This window comes from Oryzias latipes, chromosome 22 (genome assembly GCF_002234675.1).
Source record: "Oryzias latipes chromosome 22, ASM223467v1".
NCBI classification, from domain to species: domain Eukaryota; kingdom Metazoa; phylum Chordata; class Actinopteri; order Beloniformes; family Adrianichthyidae; genus Oryzias; species Oryzias latipes.
This window is the reverse complement of record NC_019880.2, coordinates 9,352,332-9,375,833: the sequence shown is the minus strand read 5'-3', so window position 1 is coordinate 9,375,833 and position 23,502 is coordinate 9,352,332. Positions and strand designations below refer to the sequence as shown.

General features: G+C 38.4%; 1 protein-coding gene across 2 annotated transcripts in view; it reads left to right on the top strand.

The window, feature by feature from the left end:
• LOC101169648 (ribosomal protein S6 kinase 2 alpha) overlaps positions 1-23,502 on the top strand; it is a 50,888-nt gene that overhangs the window by 6,194 nt on the left and 21,192 nt on the right. The window contains exons 1-2 of one of the 2 annotated variants that reach the window (XM_011490281.3): positions 344-921; positions 8,325-8,369. In XM_011490281.3, the coding sequence (XP_011488583.1) occupies positions 859-921; positions 8,325-8,369 (108 nt within the window). In that variant the 5' untranslated portion in view covers positions 344-858. Of the gene's footprint in view, positions 1-343; positions 922-8,324; positions 8,370-23,502 lie in introns of those variants that run through there. The other variant, XM_020713732.2, reaches the window with a different exon arrangement.

Sequence of the window (23,502 nt, the reverse complement as noted above, 5' to 3'; positions counted from 1 at the left end):
CTAAAACTACATCTTTTTAAATTCAAATGGTGAAGTGAAATGTGCTCGTTCATTTACTGGAACACAGTCAGTGGATGCGCTCCTCTGGAGCCTCTTGCGCGGGGAAGTTGCTGCACCAAAACGCATGAAAGACATTCAGCAGCTCTCATTAATAGCTGCCCTCCATCTGCATTACGTATTTGCTGTTTGACTACTCCGCCAGATGATGGCGCGATCGCACTTGGGCGGAACAAGCAAGGAAAAAGGGGGCTGGATAAAAGCCAGTTGGAGCGTGCCAATAGCTGCTGGAGTTGGAGACGGCTCGTACTACGGGAGGCCCACTGAGGTCTCCGCGCTGGAACTGGGAACGCGTCGCTTTCTGACCTGGAAAAGCAAAATCACGAAGAAGAAAGGCGTCAATTTCTGACTGGTGCGACTTCGAACGCAAAAGATTGCGCAAAATCCGGCCAATTTCATAGTATCTTTAGTTCTGCGGAGCTCTGATAATTAAAGGAGCTTGAATCTCTTCGCTCCTGCCTGTCAGACGCAGAACCGGGGGCTTCCACGAAGCTCACCTGGCAGGAAGGACGAGGCTGTTTTCTCTTTCTGCGCCTTTCAGCGTTACTTTTCAAAACCCAAGCGACCGAGCGGCGCTTAAATCAAATCAAGGGATTACTATTGTTTGTAAGGCTATTGGCTGCTGCGTCCCTGTGCGCGTCTTCCTCTCCGAGCTGAGGACAAAGTGCTGATAAATCCGCTCCTGCTGGACTTGGGACCTGAGCAACCAGCTTCTCTGAACGGACGAGAGCGCAACTGACAAATCTGGGGAGACTTAAGTCACGGAAGGACAGCTGAGGGGAAACTGAAGATCCGGCGAAAATGCCTCTTGCACAAATCGCAGAACCATGGCCCCAAATGGAACTGGTGCAACTGGAGACAGAGGTAATAAGAGTCCAGGGTTGCTTTGTTTTAATTGACTTCTTTTTGGGGTTTAATTCCAAATATATTTTGTTCAAATGAATTACAATTGCTGGAAATTTGCTGATGCGTTAAATTGAGCTGTTTTTGAGAGACTTGAGGTTTAATAATAAAATAAAAAAATAGGATACATGCAGGCCTAAATTGATTATATATCCGTAAAAAATACTTAACAGGCAAAAGTTGCTCATCTATTTTGAACAAAGTTCTTTTACTCCCATTGTTGGCATCCAATAACTATTTTTCTCAGCATTTTATGCATTGGTTTGGACTTTTTCCTGTTGAGGACCCTGCAAGATGAAATGCTGCTTATGTAAAAATAAATAAAATAACCTAAATAAATAAATCTTTTAAAATAGTGCAACAGCTGCCTAAAGCATGTTTCCATGGTTGCCAAGTAGAAAAAGAGCATCTCATGAGACATCTAGAGAAATAAAGCACCTGTGTGCAAAAGTTTTCCAAAAAGTTCAAATTGATCTAGTTTAAATGATCTATACTTTTTAGGCTTAATATTTTTTTCCCTGAATGCAACTCCAGATTGTTTTGCAGTATTTTCAGAACTTGCAGAAGTATCTAGGACTACAGTGATGCATGTACCCCCGTTTCTGAAATGCAGCATCATTATTCATAAACCCACAAAGAGCTCCCTGAACAGGCTGATTGCTTCTTCATGAATATGGATGCATCCCATTAAGATCTTCTCATCAGATTAAATTATGGTGAACTGAACTGAGTGTGGAAGCAACCAGTGGCCCTTTAATTCTTTGAGGTGATCAAGCAATTTTCCTCCCTGGAATTGTTCTGCCAGTTATGCGAGCGGTTATGTGTGCGATAGCGCCTCAGTGTTTTTTGGTGCTTCTGATCTCACTAATGAGTAGCTCTGCATTAAGCAGTGTCCTCAATCAGCTCAACAGGAGCTTGATTTATGAATGAAGCTCCTTTTCTGCCTGGATAATATTCATAATAATTTGATTAGAGCTTCTGGGTTTTCGGATGATCCCTGAATACTCTAGAGCTTTGCCAAATTGAGGTGCGAAAAAAAAAAGGTGAATATTTGAAAAAAACCTTCAGAAAATCCAAAAAGAATGAATCACTATGCAATTTAAAGATGGTGTCTTCCATGAAATGGCTAGCTCAGTTTCCTCTGGTGTTTTGCAGCATGCGAGTAGCCTGTCACAGCCAAGCAGATGGTGAAGCAAAGCCTGTGAACAGCACTAAATTTATACCCAGAAAAACCCATCATTTTTTACCATTCTAGTTCCAACTTTATTATGTAAATATGGGATTAAAAACTCATTGTGTTGAATCCCAGCTGCATATACATATTGCGTTTCGACTTGTGTTACAGGCGTGCTTCCTGAGATTTAGTTTCTGTAATGAATTCGATCGCACAACTCACTGGGTTGGATGAATGCCGTTTGTCTCCGTCATGAGCCTACCAACCAGCTGCCCTCTGTGGTTGCTGAAGGCAGTGAGAGACTGCTAAAGGTTCGGATTGATTGTGCCGAAAGAGTGAGTAAGCCTGGAGGGCATGCCAGTGAACATCATGGGGAGAGTGCAAAGTCAGGCTGAGCCATGGGTCATCATGGACAGATGGGACAAACGACACTTTCCAGAGATGTGAACAGCAGAAGGCGAGTTTTAAATTACTGCCGTGTTTAAATACAAACACAGTTCTCCATTGTTTTGATAAAGAAAAAGATAAAGTGCCAGCGAAACTTGATGAGAAACCAGTTTCATTGCTCAGGCAAAGGTATCACGAATAGCAAGCAGTTAAATTGCAGTTAAACGCAGTTCTGTGATACCATGAAGAATGTGCAAAATGGGCCGTTCAAAAAGATTTGTTTGCTCTGAGCCCTGTAATTCATTACCAATCCACCTCTGTTGTGAATAAACTTATTTGGTGATTCATCTCCTATAAAAGCCGCTCAGTCATTCTGCTTTTCCTACTCCAGATGAGTCATCAGCATCAGCCACCAATACATGACAGGTCCTCTCAGTTTTAAATCATGCTGACATTTATTGCAGATTTCCACTACTGATGCAGTTTGATTGATTTCAATCTGAGTTGTTTGAACCACATAAAGTATGAATTTCATTTAGTTTTTGATGGTGCTGCAGATGCATGCTATTTATAGTTTCACTCCAATCATCTTTTAAACTACTTTCAAAGCATTCCTAGTGGTCTTTCAATTATGATTTTACAGCTTTCAGCCAAAAATCCAAAAACCTGTGTCGTTTTCTAAGACATAGTTTCTGCAGAAGTTTATTAGAAATTCACCTACGAGTTGCGAGAGGGACTGTCAAGGCGGAGTAAGCCCGCCCCTACTTCCCACCATCCATATGTTTACACTTCCTCCTGCTAGCTCACACTCCCAACCTAACATTACTGGTGCAACAGAAAAGGAGAGCAATATAGGAGCAATCCAGCAGTACAGATGAGGAAAACAAGAAAAGTACATGGATCTAGGCGTCTGCAAGTGGATGCATCAGACTGGAGCGGAGCAGGAAGCTTGTGGCCCGATGATTTTAAATTTGTTGTAACAACTACAAGCTATTTCAAACTGCAACTTTTCCATCTGATTCACAACAATTTTAATATGTTTAAATTCTCAGCAACACAGTTTTAAGCTTAATATTCTTTATTTATGTCCTCCATCATGAGAAGTGTCACAAGAATGTGCTAAAAACAACAAAAGCATCATTATATATATTTAATTGGACCAAGTTCTTTACAAACTCCTAGAACAAGTCTGACAGACTAGCTAGCCCCAGGGTATTCTTTTCATTTTTGTTTTTAAGGCAAACGTTGGCAGGGAGGTTGTGTTTCAATTGGAAATTCACAAGAATGAAAAGTGCATGATAGATTTTAGACCCCAGGGTCAGATGCTTTTTGGTCAACATCTCCTTGAAATATGCTGAAAAGGTTTCTACGCTTTGCTTTCACTGGAAGAAGGCAGTATGCTGAATAAGTGATAACCTTTGCTGATTTCAGTCAAAACATTAACTTTATTTGCAATCACAACACAAATTTGAGAGGGCGCTGGAAACCGCCTTAGGTATTTTTTAGTAGTGCCATCAGCGGACATTTTCTTCAATTCAGCGCTAGAAGAAAATTTCATCATTGGATTTTTTTATCTAAACTTTCAGGTTCACTACATTTACATGCCATCCAGATCTTGTGAGTTCATTTAAAAAAGGAATGTTGATGTACAACCTGATGGCAAAAGTGAAATGTTGATCATTTTTCTGACTGGAATGAGCATTGTTACTGATGACAGCTGTGCTTTCCTTAGGTTTAGACATGTTGTCATGGTAAGGTTAACCTAAATGTCAGCTGAGTTTGTTTCCTGGCTGGAAAAAGGCCCCTGTTGATGTGTCTGTCTGTGGTTCAGACTGCTGGACTGTGCTGGATGACGTCTCTTTAAGAAATGATCAGTTTGTCCATTTTCCCCGGCTGTTATTATGCAGGAACAGAAATGAAAAAAAATTGTCTTGCCCTTCTAAAAAGAATATTTGACAAAATAGTAAATAAGATAACTTTTAAAACATCTAGACTTCACTAGAATGCATCTTTGCAATTAAACAGGTTACAGAATGGTGTATTTTGACTGTGTATATGGGTTAAGAAGAAATTTTGAAGTAGAAATACTTATTCAGCAAAACTGGATGAACTTGGTTTTTCCGAGCAAGACTGCACAAGCCAAGAAAATGAGGGAGAAAGTCGAGTGAAAAGAGGGAATGTGTGTGTTTGCTCGGTAGGTGTGGCCCTCAGTGTTACAAACCTGCGTGTTTTCAGGTCAGATGCATTGTGGGTGTGTATCCTCCTGTCGCTGCAGTAAAATTGGGTGTGCACCAATGGTGAGCAGTTTGGTGGGGGTGGCATAACTGTGTGGGCATGTGAAAACCTGATAACACAGGTAGACACTTAACACGCCCCCACCCTTCAAAAAGAAAGATTTCTTCAACCTTTTTGACCTTTAGATATACCAGGTTAAGTTTCTAATCCTACCTTTGAAAAGTGCTGCAGATTTCTTGTGAAGGAGAACCTTTTTCTAGCTCAGCGCAAACCTTACCTGTGTTTGAAGAAACTTAAAAATACTTTTGAAAAAAAGTTAAAAATATTTATTTTTCTTTCTGAGAGGCTGCTTAATGAAATCCCACAAAGTGTATCTGAATTTTGTGCAAAAAGAGAAAAAGATTTCTTATTGTATCTCAGTTGCCTAGTTACAACGCCGTACTGCTTTCATCTGTTTAAATCGTGAATTTATAAATGCACTCCGTGGAAACAGTCACTTTAAAATTCACTCTAACTAGTCTAATTTATCAAGCTGTTGATTTATTCCGTTTTTCTAAACTGCTTTTTAAGGGAGTTGACTAAAATTGACATTTATGTTCTCATGGAGTTGAATGTAGATGTAGACGCCTTTGCTCCTGCTCAGGAGAAACCAATTTAGAGAGCAAAAGTCAATAAATGGACCATTTAACCTAAGCAAGGAGCTAACAAGGTTCAAATGTTAATAGATTTACGTCTGGATGCAGTAAATTTCTGCATTTAGATTGATCTATTGTACATTTTAAATTCAGCAGCATAACATTTTTAAGTACATAGTGTCCGGACAAAAATGTAAATAAGCTATACTGTCTATCTCTTAAAATCTTTCATTTAGCAAGTGTTTGCATTTCCAGGACATAACTGGAGAATGCTTATTTAGCCATCCTGTGTATTACCACCCACATTATACAACCACCACCTTACTTTATGCTTAATTAAGTACACAAAACGTAAAATGCACATTTTCTTGTTTTGCCAAGAATAGCATATTGTGTTTTATAGGTAGATCATTATTTATTTGTTAGTACCTTTTGAATGAAATCAAATTTTCTGTTTTTATAAAATTCATTTATTTTCAGGTCAAAAACTTTGAAATTCTTGTCACAGAATTTCATTTAAAATAGTATGAAACCTTTGACTTAGAGTTGACCTTTTTGATCCTGATTGAAGCTCATTGAAAAAGGTTACCAACTAATGCAAAGTGGGGTTTATTTAGCAACCTCAAGGGGATAGTGCAAAGTGTCTATTCACCAACTTTTGACATTTTCATCTTTACAAGAACTTTATATGTTCCAACAACGTTCAGGGTGGTTTGTATGTGCTTCCTGTTTACCGGGGTTTGTTGATGTCATATCCTTTTAAAACGGTGGCATCAGACTTAAAATGTCAATGTTTATAACAAATTTCTATGTCATATTAGTTTGCATGTCTTCAGTCTTCAATTGTAGTCCATTAAATTAACCAATAATGCAGCAGATGGTTTGTCAGTCTTACAAGACACCAACAAACTAGAAGTTCTTCTGTTAACTTCGGTGTGCCTTCCCTGTATTTTATTTTGCATGGGAAGCTAAATAAAAAAAAAAAAAAAAAATCTACAAATCCAGATAGTCCAACCAGCTGTTGAATTGTAAAAAAATTAGCTGAAAAAGGAAAAATTACACGAAGCAGTATTGCATGTTGGGAAATGAAGAAGTAGGGCAGAAAAAAACTTCATTTGCAAACATTTTCTTTACACAGAAGATATATTTTAAGTTTTATTGAGACATAAAGTTGGATTCTGAATCTTTATACAAACCAAATTTCCTGATTCTTCTTTTGCATCCTTCTACACTTTGAACCATTTGCCCCTATTGATATTTTATCGTTTGACTATAAAGGCAGCTGGTTTTCCGTGGTCTGTCCTTCTTATTTTGTATAGTGAGAAGGAAGGGGAAAAGGGCAGGGAGGAAGTAAAAATTATGAGGGTCAACCCTCTATAGCGACCAAAACTAAGCAAAAAGCGGAAAGGATACAGGAAGACTATTTGGGTTCTCTCAAGGCAACGGATGTTTGGTCCTTTTTTTTCTATGCAAAAATTCTAGTGCACACTTTTTTGCAGAAATGTGCACTGAGACAGAAAACATCAATGCAAAAAACATTTTTTGTTACAAGATCTATATTTAAATTATAAAATTAGTCAAATCTGACTTCATTAATTATTGGTACATGCTATGTAGCATAGCCCACTGACACCGAATAATCTACGGTAATCTGTCCTTTAACCTGGCAAAAAATGGTTCATTCCATGGTTAAAATGGAAAGACCCACCCCGTGGAAAATCGTGTTTTTGCTGTTTTTAACCTTTTCTTGTGGCATTTTTCTGATGATGTACTTCTTGATTTAAAATCAAGAGAATGGGGGGTGGGGTTGCTCCACCCCAACAGCCCCGCCTAAAACTCAGAGCTGAATTTTTAATGAACTACTGTCGCTCTGCAGAAACTATGATTGTATGAATTCCTTCACTACTCACTCACTGTAGTGTTCGCCATTTTGTAGAGTTGTCCAAATCTCCACTTCCAAAACCCAGTGCCCTAGAAATTTCCCAGAAGTCTCTGTGAAAAACAAGTGTGCATTAATGCTCACTAGATTGATAAATGTAGAGCACATGCATTGTGTTTTCATGTTCAATTCACTTTTATTTATATACTCCAATATTTACAACAATAGTCATCTCGGTGGGCTTCATATGAAAACAAGTGTAATCACTTTTTTTTCTCTTTAAACCATCCAAGTTTTCCTCTTTAGAACACAGTTCTTTGAAAATGTTCATGCTTATTAGATTTTTATTTTTGGAAATCATATTTGCTGTTTAAAAAAAAAAAAAAAAAAAAAACTTGTGAGCTTGGGTTCCCAATTGTTTTTCAAATCTAGGGCACTAGGTAGTCCAGCACTGTAGTTTTTTAGTGGTTAAGAAGTAGGGAAGAAATTCAGACATAGTCTATATCCTAGAAAACAACAGTTTTTTGTTTTTTGCTAAAAACAGCACGTTCATTATTAATCCACTAAGGACCCTTTTAAAATGAATCAAAAGATCATCAGTGTGGGTTGAACATTAACCCACATGGCATTAATAAGTTTCTAGTATGATTTATATTGTCATATGTGTTCATAGGCTTTATTTATTTAGTCACATTTTGCTTCCTGTCATTGTTGTCTTCGTGGGCAACCAAATGAGATGCAACCGGACTCGAACCTCACTTTATGCTCCAAGTTGGCTTTGCCCTGCTCTCCCACATGAGCATTGCGCTCATTTACGCCACTTCCAGGGGTAAGGCATTGTTTTACAAATAACAGTGATTACTCTTTTCGAGGATGCTCACCTGTGGGAGAACTGACAAAGGCTGTGCTCTTTTGCGTCAGCATCAGATTAGCAGGTTCCCACATACTCAGTTTTACACATGACCTACAATATCATGTATCTTTTTTCTTTTTAATAGACGTGTGATTCATCACCACGCAAACTGACAATTTCTCACATCTGCTTTTTTGACAGAATGGCCAGAGCACTACTGAGGATGGAGTGACAAATGCTGACAAGGTAAGTGCACATCTCTATGATGAAGAAACAGTCATGCAAATACACACACACACACACACACACAAAGCATTGATTTATTCCTGTAGCAACTGCAATGACAAGCCTTGGAGGATAATGTGTTGAATATTGTCAAAGGCTGATTGAGCAGCCGTCAGACAACTGCGCACACTCTCTGTCAAAAACAGCATAGTACAGGGGTCGGGAACCTTTTTGGCCAAGAGAGCCATAAACCCCACATATTTTGAAATGTAATTTCGAAAGAGCCATACAATAATGTAGTGTCCTTTTCCCACACTGAGGCACGGAGACTTAACCTCTTTTAAAGTTCTTTATTCCGATTACTGCAGACCGCAACAAACGCCGTACAATTAATTCAGCAGCTCCTGAATCTCTCCCGCCGAGACGAGAGCACTTCTCCCAACTTTATATTCCCCTGCTCCCGCTCCAGCCCCTCCCATTTCCCTTATTCGGCCCATAGCTGAACCCCATTGGTCCAAACTACCTAACAACAGGCTGAGCGACAGAACTGAGAGCCAATCAGATCTCTGCTTGACGCGTTCAATGAACTCCAGAACTTTTAACGCGGCCCAACAGCCACCCAACTCAGTCCGCGACAATTTGTTTAAAACTAAATATACAAGTGAATGTGTGCATTTGATTTAATTTCAACATTTTTAAAGTACAATAAGTCTGTGGATTCTTTTTAATAACATCGTTATGCTGTTGCTAATAAATGATGAGTATTTCTCGTGGTAGTTTTGCTGATGGTTTAGTCCAGTTGATACGTGGTGAGTTTCTGCTTCGTTCAGGCGTTGAGACTTTAAACGTGATCGTAGGTCTGAATGTTCTGTAGATGTGACAAAGACTGCTCACATGCAGACATGGAGCCAAACACACACTCACACGCTGCAGTGAGTGACGGGAAGCGGGTTTTACGTTTTTACAATCCCTGCGCGATTCAGCTGTTGCCTGTCCCCACAACACCTCAGCCCCACCCTCTGCTTTCTCCCTCACACGTCCCGTCTCCGCATCTGCGCGCTCTTTCTCAGAGACGGGAGCGCGTAGTTTTGGGCACGGCAATTCACAGGTTTCCAGCTGGTACAAACTCTGTGAAATAATAGATAATAGTAACTGATAGCGCTGGCGCAGATTTCTCTCTCTAAGCACTGCTACTACTGCGCGCTTCTGGCATCGCATCGCGCCCGAGAAGGACTGGACTAATGAAAAAAAAATTACTATAATTATTAAAGATTTGTCTGCGAGCCACATGTGACCATCAAAAGAGCCATATATGGCTCGCGAGCCATGGGTTCCCGACCCCTGGCATAGTAGGACAAATAGTGCATGTTCTAATCTGAGCTGTCTGCATGTCAACTTGTCATAAAGGGAACAATACACACTTGGTAGTACACAAAAAAACACTTTCAAAATCACAGAGTCAGCCCTTTTTGGCCCCTCGGCCTCTGCGGTTCGTTGTCCAAGCCTGAAATCTGACCCTGTTTCCTCCTCAACTCTGTTACCCTGCAGTCGTGTAGCGACATTTTCAAGTTTCTTTGCAGCTTTTTTCTTTTTTTTTATTTATTTAAACTGAAGCAATACACCTTGACTGAAGGAGGGCTGTGCTCACTGCAGAAAAAAAAAAGTCCTGCTGTTTTGTCGGTCATGTATGGGGCCCAAAGTTGTCATAGGCCTTTAACCCTTTAACACCATCTCTTTAGCCCCAGTGTTTTGATTCTTTTGACTACTCTTGAAGCATTTGTGCATTCAAAGTAATTCCAGAAAATTCCGAAGCGGAGAAAAGCAGCTATGAGCCATGCAGCACTTTACAGTAGTGAAGTGCTTCCGCAGTCAATGTTAATCAGCTGATTCTGTCACAGAGAAAATGAGTTTGCACCGTAATGCAACACTTTACATCAGTAAAATGATGGTGATAGAATAAGTGTAAGTAACTGGTCCAAATGTTTATTTTAAAAACATTTTTAAGCGTTAAAGGTTACAGACCCCTGGTGTAAACAGTCAAAGAGTTGCATTTTGTCAAAAAGCGTGTCTTATTTAGGTCTTGCCGGCAACATCCTGTTTTAAAAGGTTAAGGTTTATTTTAGAAACAAGCAATTATTTTTTTCAGTTTGGTAAGCTGCCCTTGTTATATTTTACAGTTTAACTGAATTTGTTTTTGGTTTGTTTTTTCACATTTTGAACCTCTAACTTGGATTGGTAAATGTCTAATCCAATATGACTAATTCTTGAATCAATTACTGCTTTGATCAACATTTAATCTATTGTAAAATAGTTTCTTCATAATATCTGCTAATTGATAATTTATGTTTTTTGATGTATTCACAGTGAAATAAAATTATCTTACGGTTGGGGCTGCAGTTGTTTTTGTTGTTTCGGGGGCGGTGTCAGAGGACCTGGTCCCCAGACATCAGGCCTGCAGGGCAGCAGTGAGCAGGCACTGCAGCGATCAATACCGAGCTGCTACTTTAGTGCTGGGAATCTGATAATGGCTGCTGTTGTCTACTCCAGCTATGGGAGCTACCTGGCTCCATCAAACCTGATGGGACAGACAGAGTTAGAAAGAGGGAGAGATGTTTGTGTCAACGACTGAAACAGGAGAGTCCTAGAACTTTCCATGTAGCTGAGCCATACATTTTAATCAAGAAAATAGGTATACGCTTTATTATAAGGTTGTTTGGGAGCATTAAGGTTATGTCCTGTCCAAACAACATGGTTTATTAAGTTCTTTTTGTGGTAAAACTGAGGAACTAACACAAGTGGGTTTCTGAGGAATAATACAGACGCAAGAGTCAAATCCTCTTTTTGCACTCTCATAAATGCTGCCAGACAATCTGAGACATATTATTATTTAATATTTGAGATGTTTAAGTTAATTTGTATTTATTTATCCAAGAAAAAGGTCTGTACACTTGTGTTGTAAGCCTATTTTTCTTCCTTGAAGTACTTTCATATTCATAAACTGTTTCTTTTACTGGACAAAAGATAATTTTAATATGTTTTTGTTCCCCTTTCACTCCTGTAGATAATGAGTCATTCTTTAATTCAATTTCTTGTGTGAAGGGTAAAATACTTGGAAAAAAATTAATTTCATTCTTATTTATTTATTTATTTTTTACAATTTTTCCTTTTCAAGAATTCCAAAAACACAGGGGGGAAAAAGGAAAGTGTTAGACAAAAGGAAGTGTTTGACCTTATTTCCTCTAATTGGCTTCACATTTTCTCATTGTTTTGGTGAGGGCAGTGTTTTATTGTTTAGTTTTTCTTATATTTTCTAAAAAAAAGAAGCATCTGAAAAAAGCCAAAATACTCAGGAATTCCATCCTTGCAGGTCTGCACACTTCCTGATTCAAGACATCTTAGATTTAGATTGACCATTTTTCTCCAAATTCTCCCTGGTTTTAAAATTCTGAATAACTTTTGATGTACTTTTAACTTTTTTTTATATATATATATTTTGGAAGTTCACTGCCATTTATATTATATGTTGTGTTTTTAAGTGCTTTGCAAACGAACTTTGACTGTTTGAGGATACTGATTTTTTTTCTCTCCTTCCAATAGTGAGATCGTGCAGCTATTTCAGCATTTTATATAGTAGACTCATCATGAACTTTAACTTATAGCAGCTTTAGCTTGTTTAAGCATGCAGAGGACCTTGGCAGTTTTAGATTACCGTAACTTTCCAAACCTAAGTTAACCAAGCAGTTTAGTTGGGTAGTTTACAAATATTTAATTAAATCGTAAAATGAAACCTCTAATGCCAGTAGCTTTTATAAACCTCACATGACAAAATGACCTAAAAGCTAATGGATCGAACATTGTTGCAGCCAGATATTCCGGCACAGCAATCGGACAACCCCGCACGGTCACCTGAGAGGGCACTCAACTAACCGTCTCGCCACAGGAGGATGACATTACCCGGCAATTTACTCCCTGGCAGAGACCCAGTATTTCAGTAATCTGGTTCCACACAACAAGTGCGATCGGCAGCCTATTTCTAGCAGCAGATCACGTCACCCTAATTGCCTTTGATGCTGCTTGAAGAGGTTTTCTTTGGGGTAAAGCTGGAACAACAAACAAAAAAAAGCATTAAATAAACAGCCATGTAATATGTATGTTTTTCTACAAAGTAAAATAGGTAGTGAAAGAACTGGTGATGATGCATCGACCTGTCTAAAAGAACGTGAATCTTTTAGGCCTACAGGGCATCGAGAAAGTGGGACATTATTTTCAGATCTAATTAAGTCGACAGTCATTTGACCTGGAAATGTGACGATCATTCTTGACTTATTGCTACTTTTCTCAATGTAATTTCTTACAAAGCACATTTTTAAAGCCCTCTGAGCTCTGAAAGACAAGTGAACATAATCAGAGCTGCATTACCCAGAATTTAATTTCACACTTACAACTGTAAAATCTTGAGTTTTCTTATTCATAAAAGAGCCTAATTTATTTTTGTGGTGGCAGACAGATGTTGTTATCGTGCTCATAAAGACATAAACCAATGGATTAAAGTCAAAACAAAAGATTAACTGATTTATTTTTAAAAATACATTTACATACTCTCTTTAAATTTACTCTGTAACATTTGGTGTGGCCTCTATCAGGTAATTTGGGCAAAGATTTGGGCTATATGAGCCTTGAAAAACATCAGTGAAATGGGATTTATTTAAAGCTGGGTAACTGCAATGCAGGAATCTATTTTTAAGTAATTGCACATTATCCTTTTGAGCAATAAGGTCAGTTTTAATGTTTGTGCATGTTATATTTGACAAATGTTCCTAAATATATTTTGTTTCAATAAATTAAAATGATTTTAATGTTTTAGAATGTCTATATATGTCCTTGCTGAACATGTTTGGCAACATTAAAAAAAAAAAATCAGTCTTCCTAATAGTCTTTGTTAATTTTAAGGTCCTTACAAGTACAGAACTGTTAGGGTTTTAGGTTTTTTAGTCGTATGCTTTATTGACACAATCATTTTTATTAACATTTGGTTTTTGAAATATAGTTAAGCAATATTTTTGTGCTTTACTATAAGCTACCACCACCTAAATCAGGGCAAAAAGCAGAGGAAGCTAACATCTATATCCCTGTTCTGTGTGTAATTTGCTCCCCCTATTGTAGATAATGGGTTTTTTGTGCTGCTAGGTGCTGAGAGTGTGGTATTTGTACTTTACTGGCCTACAAAAGGGCACGGTGAGTGGAGCACGGCCAGGAGTGACTCTCTCACAAAGGGAAACTGGAGAAACGTAAGGAGGAAATGCATTCATTTTTTCCTCCTCCAGCACCTCCAGTCATTTGTGGGCATTGCATCATGCAGACTTGGAATGTTTCTAAAAATGACACAAAGCAGACAGTTCTTTCTTAAACCTTTTATTTACCTAAAGGTCATGTTGCATGATCCTTTGAAGCCTTTGGGTGATTGACTTTGTATGCTCCCATATCCACAGGAACTTGGGTCAACTTTAAGGTCATGTGGTCGCAAAACATGGTCATCATTCCTCCACCACCATGCAGAGATTATCATTTACAAGAGTAGAGTTTACATTTTGCAACTATAAATGAAAATGTTTCCTGTTTTATTTAGGTGGAAGTTTGGAACTCATGTAGTTCAGTTAAAATGCATTCATACTCAGAGGAGATCATGGTGAACTCATGACAATAGTGTCTCGGTTTATTGTTGCATAACCCTTTACCACCAGCCAGTGGAGTAACACTTGTGTTATTCAACACAACAGAGATGTAAAACTATCTCAGTTTGAGGAAAAAGACTCTGGTTCATAGACATTTTACATTTGCACCAAGTGAAACTAATTTGGAGTTGCTTTTATCATTTTTAAGCATTGATTTGAACGACTGGGTAAAATGGGAAGGGAGTTCTTGCTGGAATGTACACTTGAGGGGGAAACTGACAACTGTCCTGGATGTTTTTATGGAACAAAATTGCTTCTCAAAATAGAATTTACTTTTATTTTTGTTGGACAAACAGGTTTTACCACTTTTTCTAGAAAATTAGGTTAGGAAGAAATAATTTGTTCTGGGAAAATGCGAGTAGGGCAGATTTTATAACTTGGTATTTATTTAAGATGGTATTTACCTAATTTTCAACCTTTTATATATTGCAGTTGTTGACCTCTGTGTTGCCACAAAGCACTGACTCAAAAAGAAATTGGAACAGAAGTCTTGAGGCTTTTCTCTTTTCTATCAATACTTGCAAAACCTTTCAAACTTTAAATGGTTGGATTATGGGGCAGTAGGAATGAGCAGCACTTGGAAAGGACAATACCATCTATTGGCTCAGATGAATGCATTTGCAAAATGTAGGACACTTTCCTTAAGCAAAGCCCCTTGCTCCCATTGCTCTGTGCCTGTCTGCTGTGGGGAGCATTACATGCTGTAGGCGTGCACCAAGTATTGCTCCTGTGAGGACTTCCAGCCTGGTAAATTTGGTGACCTCTCCTTAGATGGCCACAAGGCAGAAAAGTGAGAATGAAAGTTAAAATATTTCCATTTTCCTTTATCTCAGTGGGATATGGGTTCTTCATCTTTTTCATCAGATGTCTCATTTTTCCAGTTTGTGTTCCTGCAGGGCCTGTTTGTATTTTTTATCTTGATTAGGAGCATCCTGCTATTTTAAACTGCCCCACTTCTTTCCCTTGTTGGACTTTGGTAATTAACATTTATGTAAAGATGCTGGGCATTGGCTTCCCAAGAAGCTCTGTGTGAGGTTTTGCCTCGAGCACAACAGCATTTGGGGTGTGTTGTTTGTTTTATTTTTTTTAAACCAATGAATAATGTTGCAATAAGAAATGCAGTCGTTGATGGAAACTGTAGTTCTTATTGCTAGAACTTGTAGTTCATAACGTTTCGTTGAGTTTTAGACATTTTTATTGTAAAATTAAATTAATTTAGCATCTGTTCCTCTTTTTATTTTTTTGTTAACAGAAATCCATCAAATTGGGAGAAAGCTGCTGTGCAAGAGATTCTTCTGCAAGTCCTTGCAGCTGTTAAGGCTACACAGATATTGGGGACTTTGGAAGTCCCCAATAATCCAATATGAATAGTTCAAGTTCTGGGTAGATATTAGAAAAGGGTAAACATGTGCATCTTTTCCTCCAAACCCCAACAATTGTAAAGCTACATACACAGCGGGCAGTGATGGGCATTCAGCACGCCTATTGCAGTTTCTGTTTACCCCATTGTTTTTACACTGGACAAGCATGTGAAAGCTTGTTCTTCTTCTTCTACTGTTACTAGCGCGTGTCCGCTACCTACAGTTGGAAGAGGCTTGGTGCAAAAAGTCAAAATGGTGCAAATCTAGCAAATTTTGCTCCATGCTTTTTCTTTCACAACTCTTTCCCGATGTATTAAAGACTTTGTGTGATATAATTCCGGTCGGGGAGAAACTTCAATTATGAATTTCTCCTCCATGATCAAACTCTCAGTAGTTTCGTAAATTAATAGGGACGCTATCCATACCTCACCACCAGATCAGAGTCCCTGATTGGTCAGAGTTCAACTGGTTTACCTTCAAATGCGTGTTTTGTATGTAGAGCCCGAAAACTGTAGTATAAACTTGCATAGCTATGTGTGAACGGGAACGTTTTTAATGCAGAAGCCCACAACCCATGTTTATGCGTGTTTACATAGACTTTTCATTGGAAATGGTCATTTGAACGCCTATGCTTAGGGCAGAGTGAACATTAAAACAAATGCAATGAAACTTGCTTCTGCTCCATACTACTTTCTTAAAACAGTTCTTTGATTGTTACTTATTGGATGAATCTTTTCGATTTGAGTGTGAGGAAGATTCAAACCTTTGTAGAAAACCTTTGGACCACCATGTAGTAAAGAGCAAACTTGAGATGAAATGCTGCCAAAGTGCTGATACAGGATGCCAGCATGTGCTTGGCAGAATCCCCAGTAAGAGAAGACCTGTATTAGCAAGGTTTGGACACATCTTCCGGCCCTGCTATGATTAACACCTCACATTCCACAGTAGTGTGCAAAGGGGGGTTATCAGAGAGTAAATGGAGCTGCCGGTAAAAGACTGTATCTCTAAAGAATGTAGCATTTGGTGTAATACTGTCTAATCAGTGCAGACTTGGGGTTTGTTTACTTACAACATTCTGTGTCTTGATCCTGTAGAACAGGGGTGTCAAACTCATTTTCACCGAGGGCCACATCAGCATAGTGGTTGTCCTCAAAGGGCCAGATTTAACTTATACATGTAACTAAATGTAATGAAAAATAAACACACTTACTCCTTAATGTAAATAACTCATTTATTTATTTATTATAACTTTTTAAAGTGACAATTACAGTTGCATAGAAAACATATGTTTGCTTGTTACTTTAGCATAAATCCTTTTAAATTTGATTCTGTCAGGTTAGGTTACATGGACAGTGTTTAAGTCCTAATGTATAGTTGCCCAATCCAATATTTTAAGCCCTAGATATGAATAAATACACACCCATTTTTATTTATTATTTTAAGAAATTAAAAACTTTTTTGCTCTCGCGGGCCACATAAAATGACATGGAGGGCCCCATTTGGCCTGCTGGCCTTGAGTTTGACACATGTGCTGTAGAATCTGCAGCTATAAAATGGTTCAAACGTGCTGCAACTCCTTGTATTCTCTATATGTTCCTGTTGTTGACGTGGCTCTTCCTGGAAGTGTGTGTGTGTGGACATGTGCTAAAGCATGTGCTTGCGTTTTGCAGACCTGCTAAAGCTTCACTTGTACGTTTTAGCAGAGAGTTGTCAATAGCGGCATGATGCTGCTTGTCCTGAGGTGAGGGCGGCTGTACTCATCACATATGTCTCTAAAACACATCCATGGATACAAAAACATTTGCACACTCTAACTACTAGAGACAGGGTATGATCTCATCGTTTTTTTTTCCTTTCTCCATTTTTGTAAACAGTTTTTCAGAAATGTTCATAAATCCTAATAGAAAAAAACAAACAGGGTCTGGATATAGCACAGACACTGTGTGCTGTCTGCTCTTGTTTGCCCCTGAAGCATGAATATTTTATTCCCTTTATCTATTTACTTGGGACAATCCATCCCTTTTTTGTACGTTAAAGTCTTCTCTGTTCATTCAATTTTCTAATCTCATATCATACTTCAAAAATGTATCTGTTTACTTTTTGTAGTTTTTACTTATAGAATTTTCTGCTGGTATGCTATAAACTCTAAGAGATTGATTGGTTGAAGTCTTGAATGACAACTAAACAGACTTCTGCGTTTTCAACTCTGTTACACAGTTTATTTTAACATATTTATGAATTGTCATGGTAATTTTGCAGGATTTATGTACTACAGTTATTAAACGTAAGTCTGCCAGTTTGATTTCTTAAAAATAAATCGTAGAATATCAAGAAAAGAACTTAACCTGTTTTTTGTTGTTGTATCACTTGAGTGGTTAACCAAGTCATGTCTCCCAAACACAGCACCATAGGTGCTAGAAAAAAAACACATCAATGGTTCAAAAGTCATTTGCAAAGTTGGTCGTTCTCAAGTCAAAGAGGTTGTTTTTTTTTCTTTCTGTTTACTCCCATTGGGAATTCTTTGTATAAAACAAACAAAAACAAAAAAGTTTGCGACTGTTTGAAACACTGTTAAAAAATCTCCTCGGTTTTAGACAAAGTTGTGAAATAAATGTTTAGCGAAAGTTGTAGCAATCAGTAGAACAGGATCTGAAGTTTTTATCTCCAAAATGAAGACTAAACTCATCTCGGATTTAATGGCTGAATCAGCAGAGCTGTCTCTGAACCACATCCTGGAAGCCGATTTTAAGAACTTTGATATGAAGATATTTGCATACTAACCTAACAGAGATGCAACAACATGTTTTGTGTTCATCTTTTCATGTTGGCAAACACACATCTGAGTGTGTCACACTCGTTCAGTACCAATTTGCATCAGAGACTGAGTTTTATGAGGTTTTAAGATTCTTTTTTTTCTTTCTTAGAATTTGCTGAAAAATAATTTGGGTTGGTTTTAAGGTTGGGTACGACCAATTTTAACACACCGTTTAATTGTACGTTGTGTACAGCATTGCAAATTATGATGTGCAGCTTCCTATTCCTGCATCTTTGCAATGCAAACTCCAGATGTTCCATATTTATTCCTAAAGTACCACTCTGATCATTTTTTATCTATTTTCAAAGCATTCTCTGTGTTCTTCTGATTGTGATTATGCCATTTTTAGCCTAAATGAAAAAACCTGTGTAGTTCTCTTGGACATAGTTTCTGCAGAGCGGCAGTAATTCATTAGAAATTTACCTTCAAGTTGGGACTGTTGGCGTGATGTAACCCTGCCCCCATATCCCATCATCCTTCTGTTTACATATTCTCCTGCTAGCTTATAGCCTTACAACACCAATTTACCTAACATTAATGGTGCAACAAAAATGGCGAGCAATATTGTAGCTGTCCAGCCGTACAATTTTGAGACCGATGCCTGCTCGGACAAGGAAAACGGAGAGGTACGTGGATCTAGCCGGCTACAAGTGAATGCATCAGAATAGAGCAGAGCAGGGAGGTTGAGGCTTGCCGTAGTAACTTGTACATCACACTTACCAGCTTTTTCTAATGGCATTTCGCGTCTGCACTTGATTCGCAATGATTTGAATAAATAATCAGAAATGCAATTTTAAACTTAATTTTCTTGATATATGTCCTCCATCATGAACATGTTAAAAACACCAAAAACACACTTTTATTGGACTGTCTTTAAATCTCATTTGTCCTTCTCTATCCACTCATTTAGCTTTTTAGAGTCTATTTCTGGTGTTGATGCTTTCAAATGAATATCTACCAGAGCAGCCAGATTATTAATCTGTTCTCAACAGCTTTTTTTTTTTTTTGAATTAAAAATGCTTTTGGACTTTTTTTTTTTTTTTACATCTTTAAAAACCTACAATCCTCTATATTGTCTTAAATCAACAAAAAATACAGATATAACTGTACAACTACATTAACCACTATAATAACTGTAATCCATTGGTAATCTGCCTGTTCCATAATTCAGACAGTTTTGAAGGCATCCAACATCATTTCTGGAGTTTACAATAGAGCAGGTCAGGCTTTATTGTCTCAAACTCATGAGAGATTAAAGGACAAGATCCTCCCATCCGGCCTGGTTTTTCAGACTAGGGTGGACTGTCTGCAGTGGACTGATGACGGCATCCTTAACTCCAGACTGCAGGGAGGCTATAGCAAGCCACATGTATACAGAATATGTGCAGCTAACCACAGCAGATGGATGATGAAGAAGGCAGAAGTCCTTTTTCTTTTGCCCCAAGTGTTAATCTCCTCTTCTCCATCATCATAGATTACAGAGAATAATGGGACTGAATGCATTAGTTTCAACTGCAGTTGTAGTTCATTTGATTATTTCACCAGCAGGCTGACTATTAACAACCAGACGTCCCAGTTACAGTTCTGTGAGTGGACTCTGGTGTCGTAGCAGCACTTTAGATAACAGGAAGGGGAACGCTGATGACGCAGAGCCATACCCACTTCAACAACCACACACACATACACACGAAATGAGAAAAGGCACCGATGCTTGAAAATGCCCTCTTTCATCCCCTCCCTCTCGCTAACCTCATCATTTAATATGATGGCACATCATCCGCATCTTGTCTCCTCACAGCCTATCTTCCATCTGCGCTCCTCCTGCACTCTTTTATAAAGACTAATTCATCATTATGTCTCGCAGTCAAGATAAAGCCCAACTCTTTAACGATTTGTCACGATGGTGTCCTTGACTGCTCCTTTCAGCTCGGTTTTGTTCAGGAAAAGTTTGAGCCAAACTTCCTCTCTTTTATTCAGCGTTCGTCACTCAGAAGCAAGGCCGTCTGCTCAGTCTGCTCTTCCTAGACACACCTCGTGAAAACACTTAAATGCACAAAAAAAGCTTAAAAACAACATTTTGGAGGGGAAAAAAAACAGCAAAGCGTCCGGTTCTATAGAATTGAATTGACGTTACGACAGTCGTAGTTTTTGTGAATAGCTGATCCCACTTTGCTTCTTTTGTTATGTATTGACCGAGTGAGGTTTTGATTTCAACAGTCAGTTGAAAGGCGTGTGCAATGGAAAATTGACTTTGTCACACTCAGACTTTGCACCGTCACACTCGGAAAACCTTCAAATGTGATCCTTCGAGTACAAAAGAGAAATCTGGGATCGAGGTTCATTCCTATGCAGCTTCACGTCCCCAAAAACACACTTACCATCACACACACCTCACAGTGTGTGTCGCAGTTTTGGTTTTTCATCCGGAAGGTTATTTGTGGCTCCCCAGGAGGGTTTAACACCAACTAAAGTGACTCCTAATTCTTTGCAGTAGCTAACAGACCCTTGATATGATTCCTCCTGTCAGACCGCAGCAGACATTTCCGAGTGTAACGCTCATTGAAGGAAGTAAATAAGTAGTGATGTTCCTGTTGTTTGATGGGTCATTTGAGGAAAATGTGCGAGGCGTATTTCGCCTCATCAGACTCGGTTGTCAGCAAAACTGATGTTTAGCGGTGAGAGCAGTTGAGGGGCTTAGAGTGCACAAAACTCACACAGACTGGGAAGATATGGTTTATAGTCCAATTACCCAGCCTGCCTCTTTGATTGAAGAGGGTTCTAAATTGCTGGATCCTTTTGTACTTAATGTCCCCCTCTGCTTTTCCATTGGTTACAATGTCTCAGTGCTCTTTTTTTCCATGTGGTGCTGTTAAACCAGTGTCTTCTCTCTCAAGCTGGAGTTCTTTATATCACCCCAAGTTAGAGACTTTTGCTGTGAGCGCTTTCCAAGCTTAGATTATGCTATTGAAGACATTATTTTCTATATATTTCTATATATTTAAACATATAATGATGGTGAAGGGGGGCGGGCTTACTCTAAGCCAACAGTCCCGCCCACAACTCGGAGGAAAATTTCTGGTAAATGCCTGCTTATCTGCAGAAACCATGTCCAAGGAAACTAACTATACAGGTTTCTTGTTTTTAGCTAAAAATTGAATTTTCATAAATAAAAGACCAACGGGAACACTTTCACAGTGGATCAAACGATGACCAGAGTTCAACTTTATTGGACAAATGCGGAAGTTTCTGATGAAAAATCAACCCAGATCATCATTTTTCTACCACCAACTACCATGTCCCACTCCTTGATAGATGACGGTTTCAGTGCTGTGCTGAGTTTGGTTTTCGTCAGATGAGATGTTTAGAACTTGGTTGAAAAGCGTAGGTATTTTCTGTCTGGAAAGAAAACGAAAAAAAGAAGCCATTGTTTATTCAGTTCAGCAAACCAAGTTTTTTGTTGCTTTGGAGGCTTTGTAACAGAAACTCTTCTGAAGAATTATGTTTATGTGGTATTGATCTAAGTGTGATGAATGAGATGCAAGTTTTCATGTATTTGGCAGTTTGGTAACTGTGGACAGTTTTTGGTTTTTGTTTTTGTTTTTACGAAAAGAAAATTTTGTACACTAAAAAAATGAACTGCAAACATTGTAAAAATCCTAGCCTCTTTTTTTTACCTCCTTTCATATGTGAACAACTGTAGCACAGAAATTCATTTCTTAAATTAAATAAGGAAGTGCAATATCCGTCTTCATACAACTGAACACTAAATGGGTGAAATGATCTCCCTGATGTACTGTGTAATAATTGCAAAAATTTAATCATAAAGCAGTTTTTAAAAGCGCCTATAAACCTTTGGAAACAGGCAGAATGCAGTGAGTGTGATGTCCAGAGTTAATTGAGTCCATATGTGACAGAGGAACCACAGTCACATATCCAGTGGTCTAACACCCTCTGGCTGACTGTTTTATTATGTCTCTTCAGCATTCCAATAAGCAACTCAACTAAAAACTGCCTGTTAGTATATTGCCTTAGACCTTTTTTCCCTTTTTTCTTTTTAACACATGGGTTCGGTAAATTGAAAAATCACACTAACATCTTTTTTACTTTTTTGTTGCTGTTTTTAGAAAAAATTGAATTGTTTTATTCTTCCTAACATCTTGTTTAAAAAGAAAAAGAAAACTAAACCTCAAAGTTCGAGGTTTAGTTATGTGGAAAAGTAGGATGCGGGAACGCCTCAAAATCCCAGAGTTGGTAGTAGAATTTCTCAATGAAGCATTTCAGTCCAGAACAAACTTGCAGTTTAGCAAACAGCATCTATGGACATGCCCATGTAATAATTTACTTATATATGAACGTAAAGCTAGAAACAGTCACTTTGACCTGTTTTTTTTTTAAACTTACCAATGCCAAGCTGTAATGCTATGTAAACACTAGGCATGTGATGCACGTTTTAGAACCCACTGAACGGAGGTTCTTGATTGAGTTTTAACTATATGGTATTGACACTGGATTGTCACTACCCGACAATCTAGCTCTAGCTCATGAACCTACAGTTGGAAGAGTTTTGGTGCAAAATGTCGGAGGAGTGCAAATCTTGCTCCAGGCCTTTTCTCTCACAGCGATATTCTGATGTATGAAAGATACGGTGTCATAGAATTCCGGCTGGGCACAATCCGCAATTTAATGTGTCCTTCAAGATCAACTTTCAAACGGTTGGCACTTTGGTAAAATTAAAAGGACTGGACCCATATGTCACTACCAAATCTAAGCCCCTGATTGGTCAAAGTACAACTGGTTTAACTGATTGAATGGTTCATTGGTTGCACATTTTGTAGGTAAAGCTCGAAAATGGACTTAAAAACTTGCGTGGCAATGTGTGAACTTGAGAGATTTGAACACGGAAGCCCGAAATGTCCATTTACACAGACTTTTGACATGGACGCTTGAATGCGTGTTGCAAAGGCCAGTGTGAATGTAGCATAAGGTTGCCCATGTCAATAATCACAGAATGTTTCTATAAACACTTTATCTAATGTGGATTGAAGTACAGCACATGAGGCAATCATTCTGCTATGGTCAATGTCCCAAATTTCAGAGGTCCAGTTTCTTACATTAAGCACTCCAATGACATCTGCTGTAAAGCAAATCTTCTGAGCTAAAACGGAATCAATTTTTTTTTTTTAAATTAGTTTAAACTGATTGATAGTAATCCGTCTTATCCTGTATTACTCTCCTACTGATCTTTA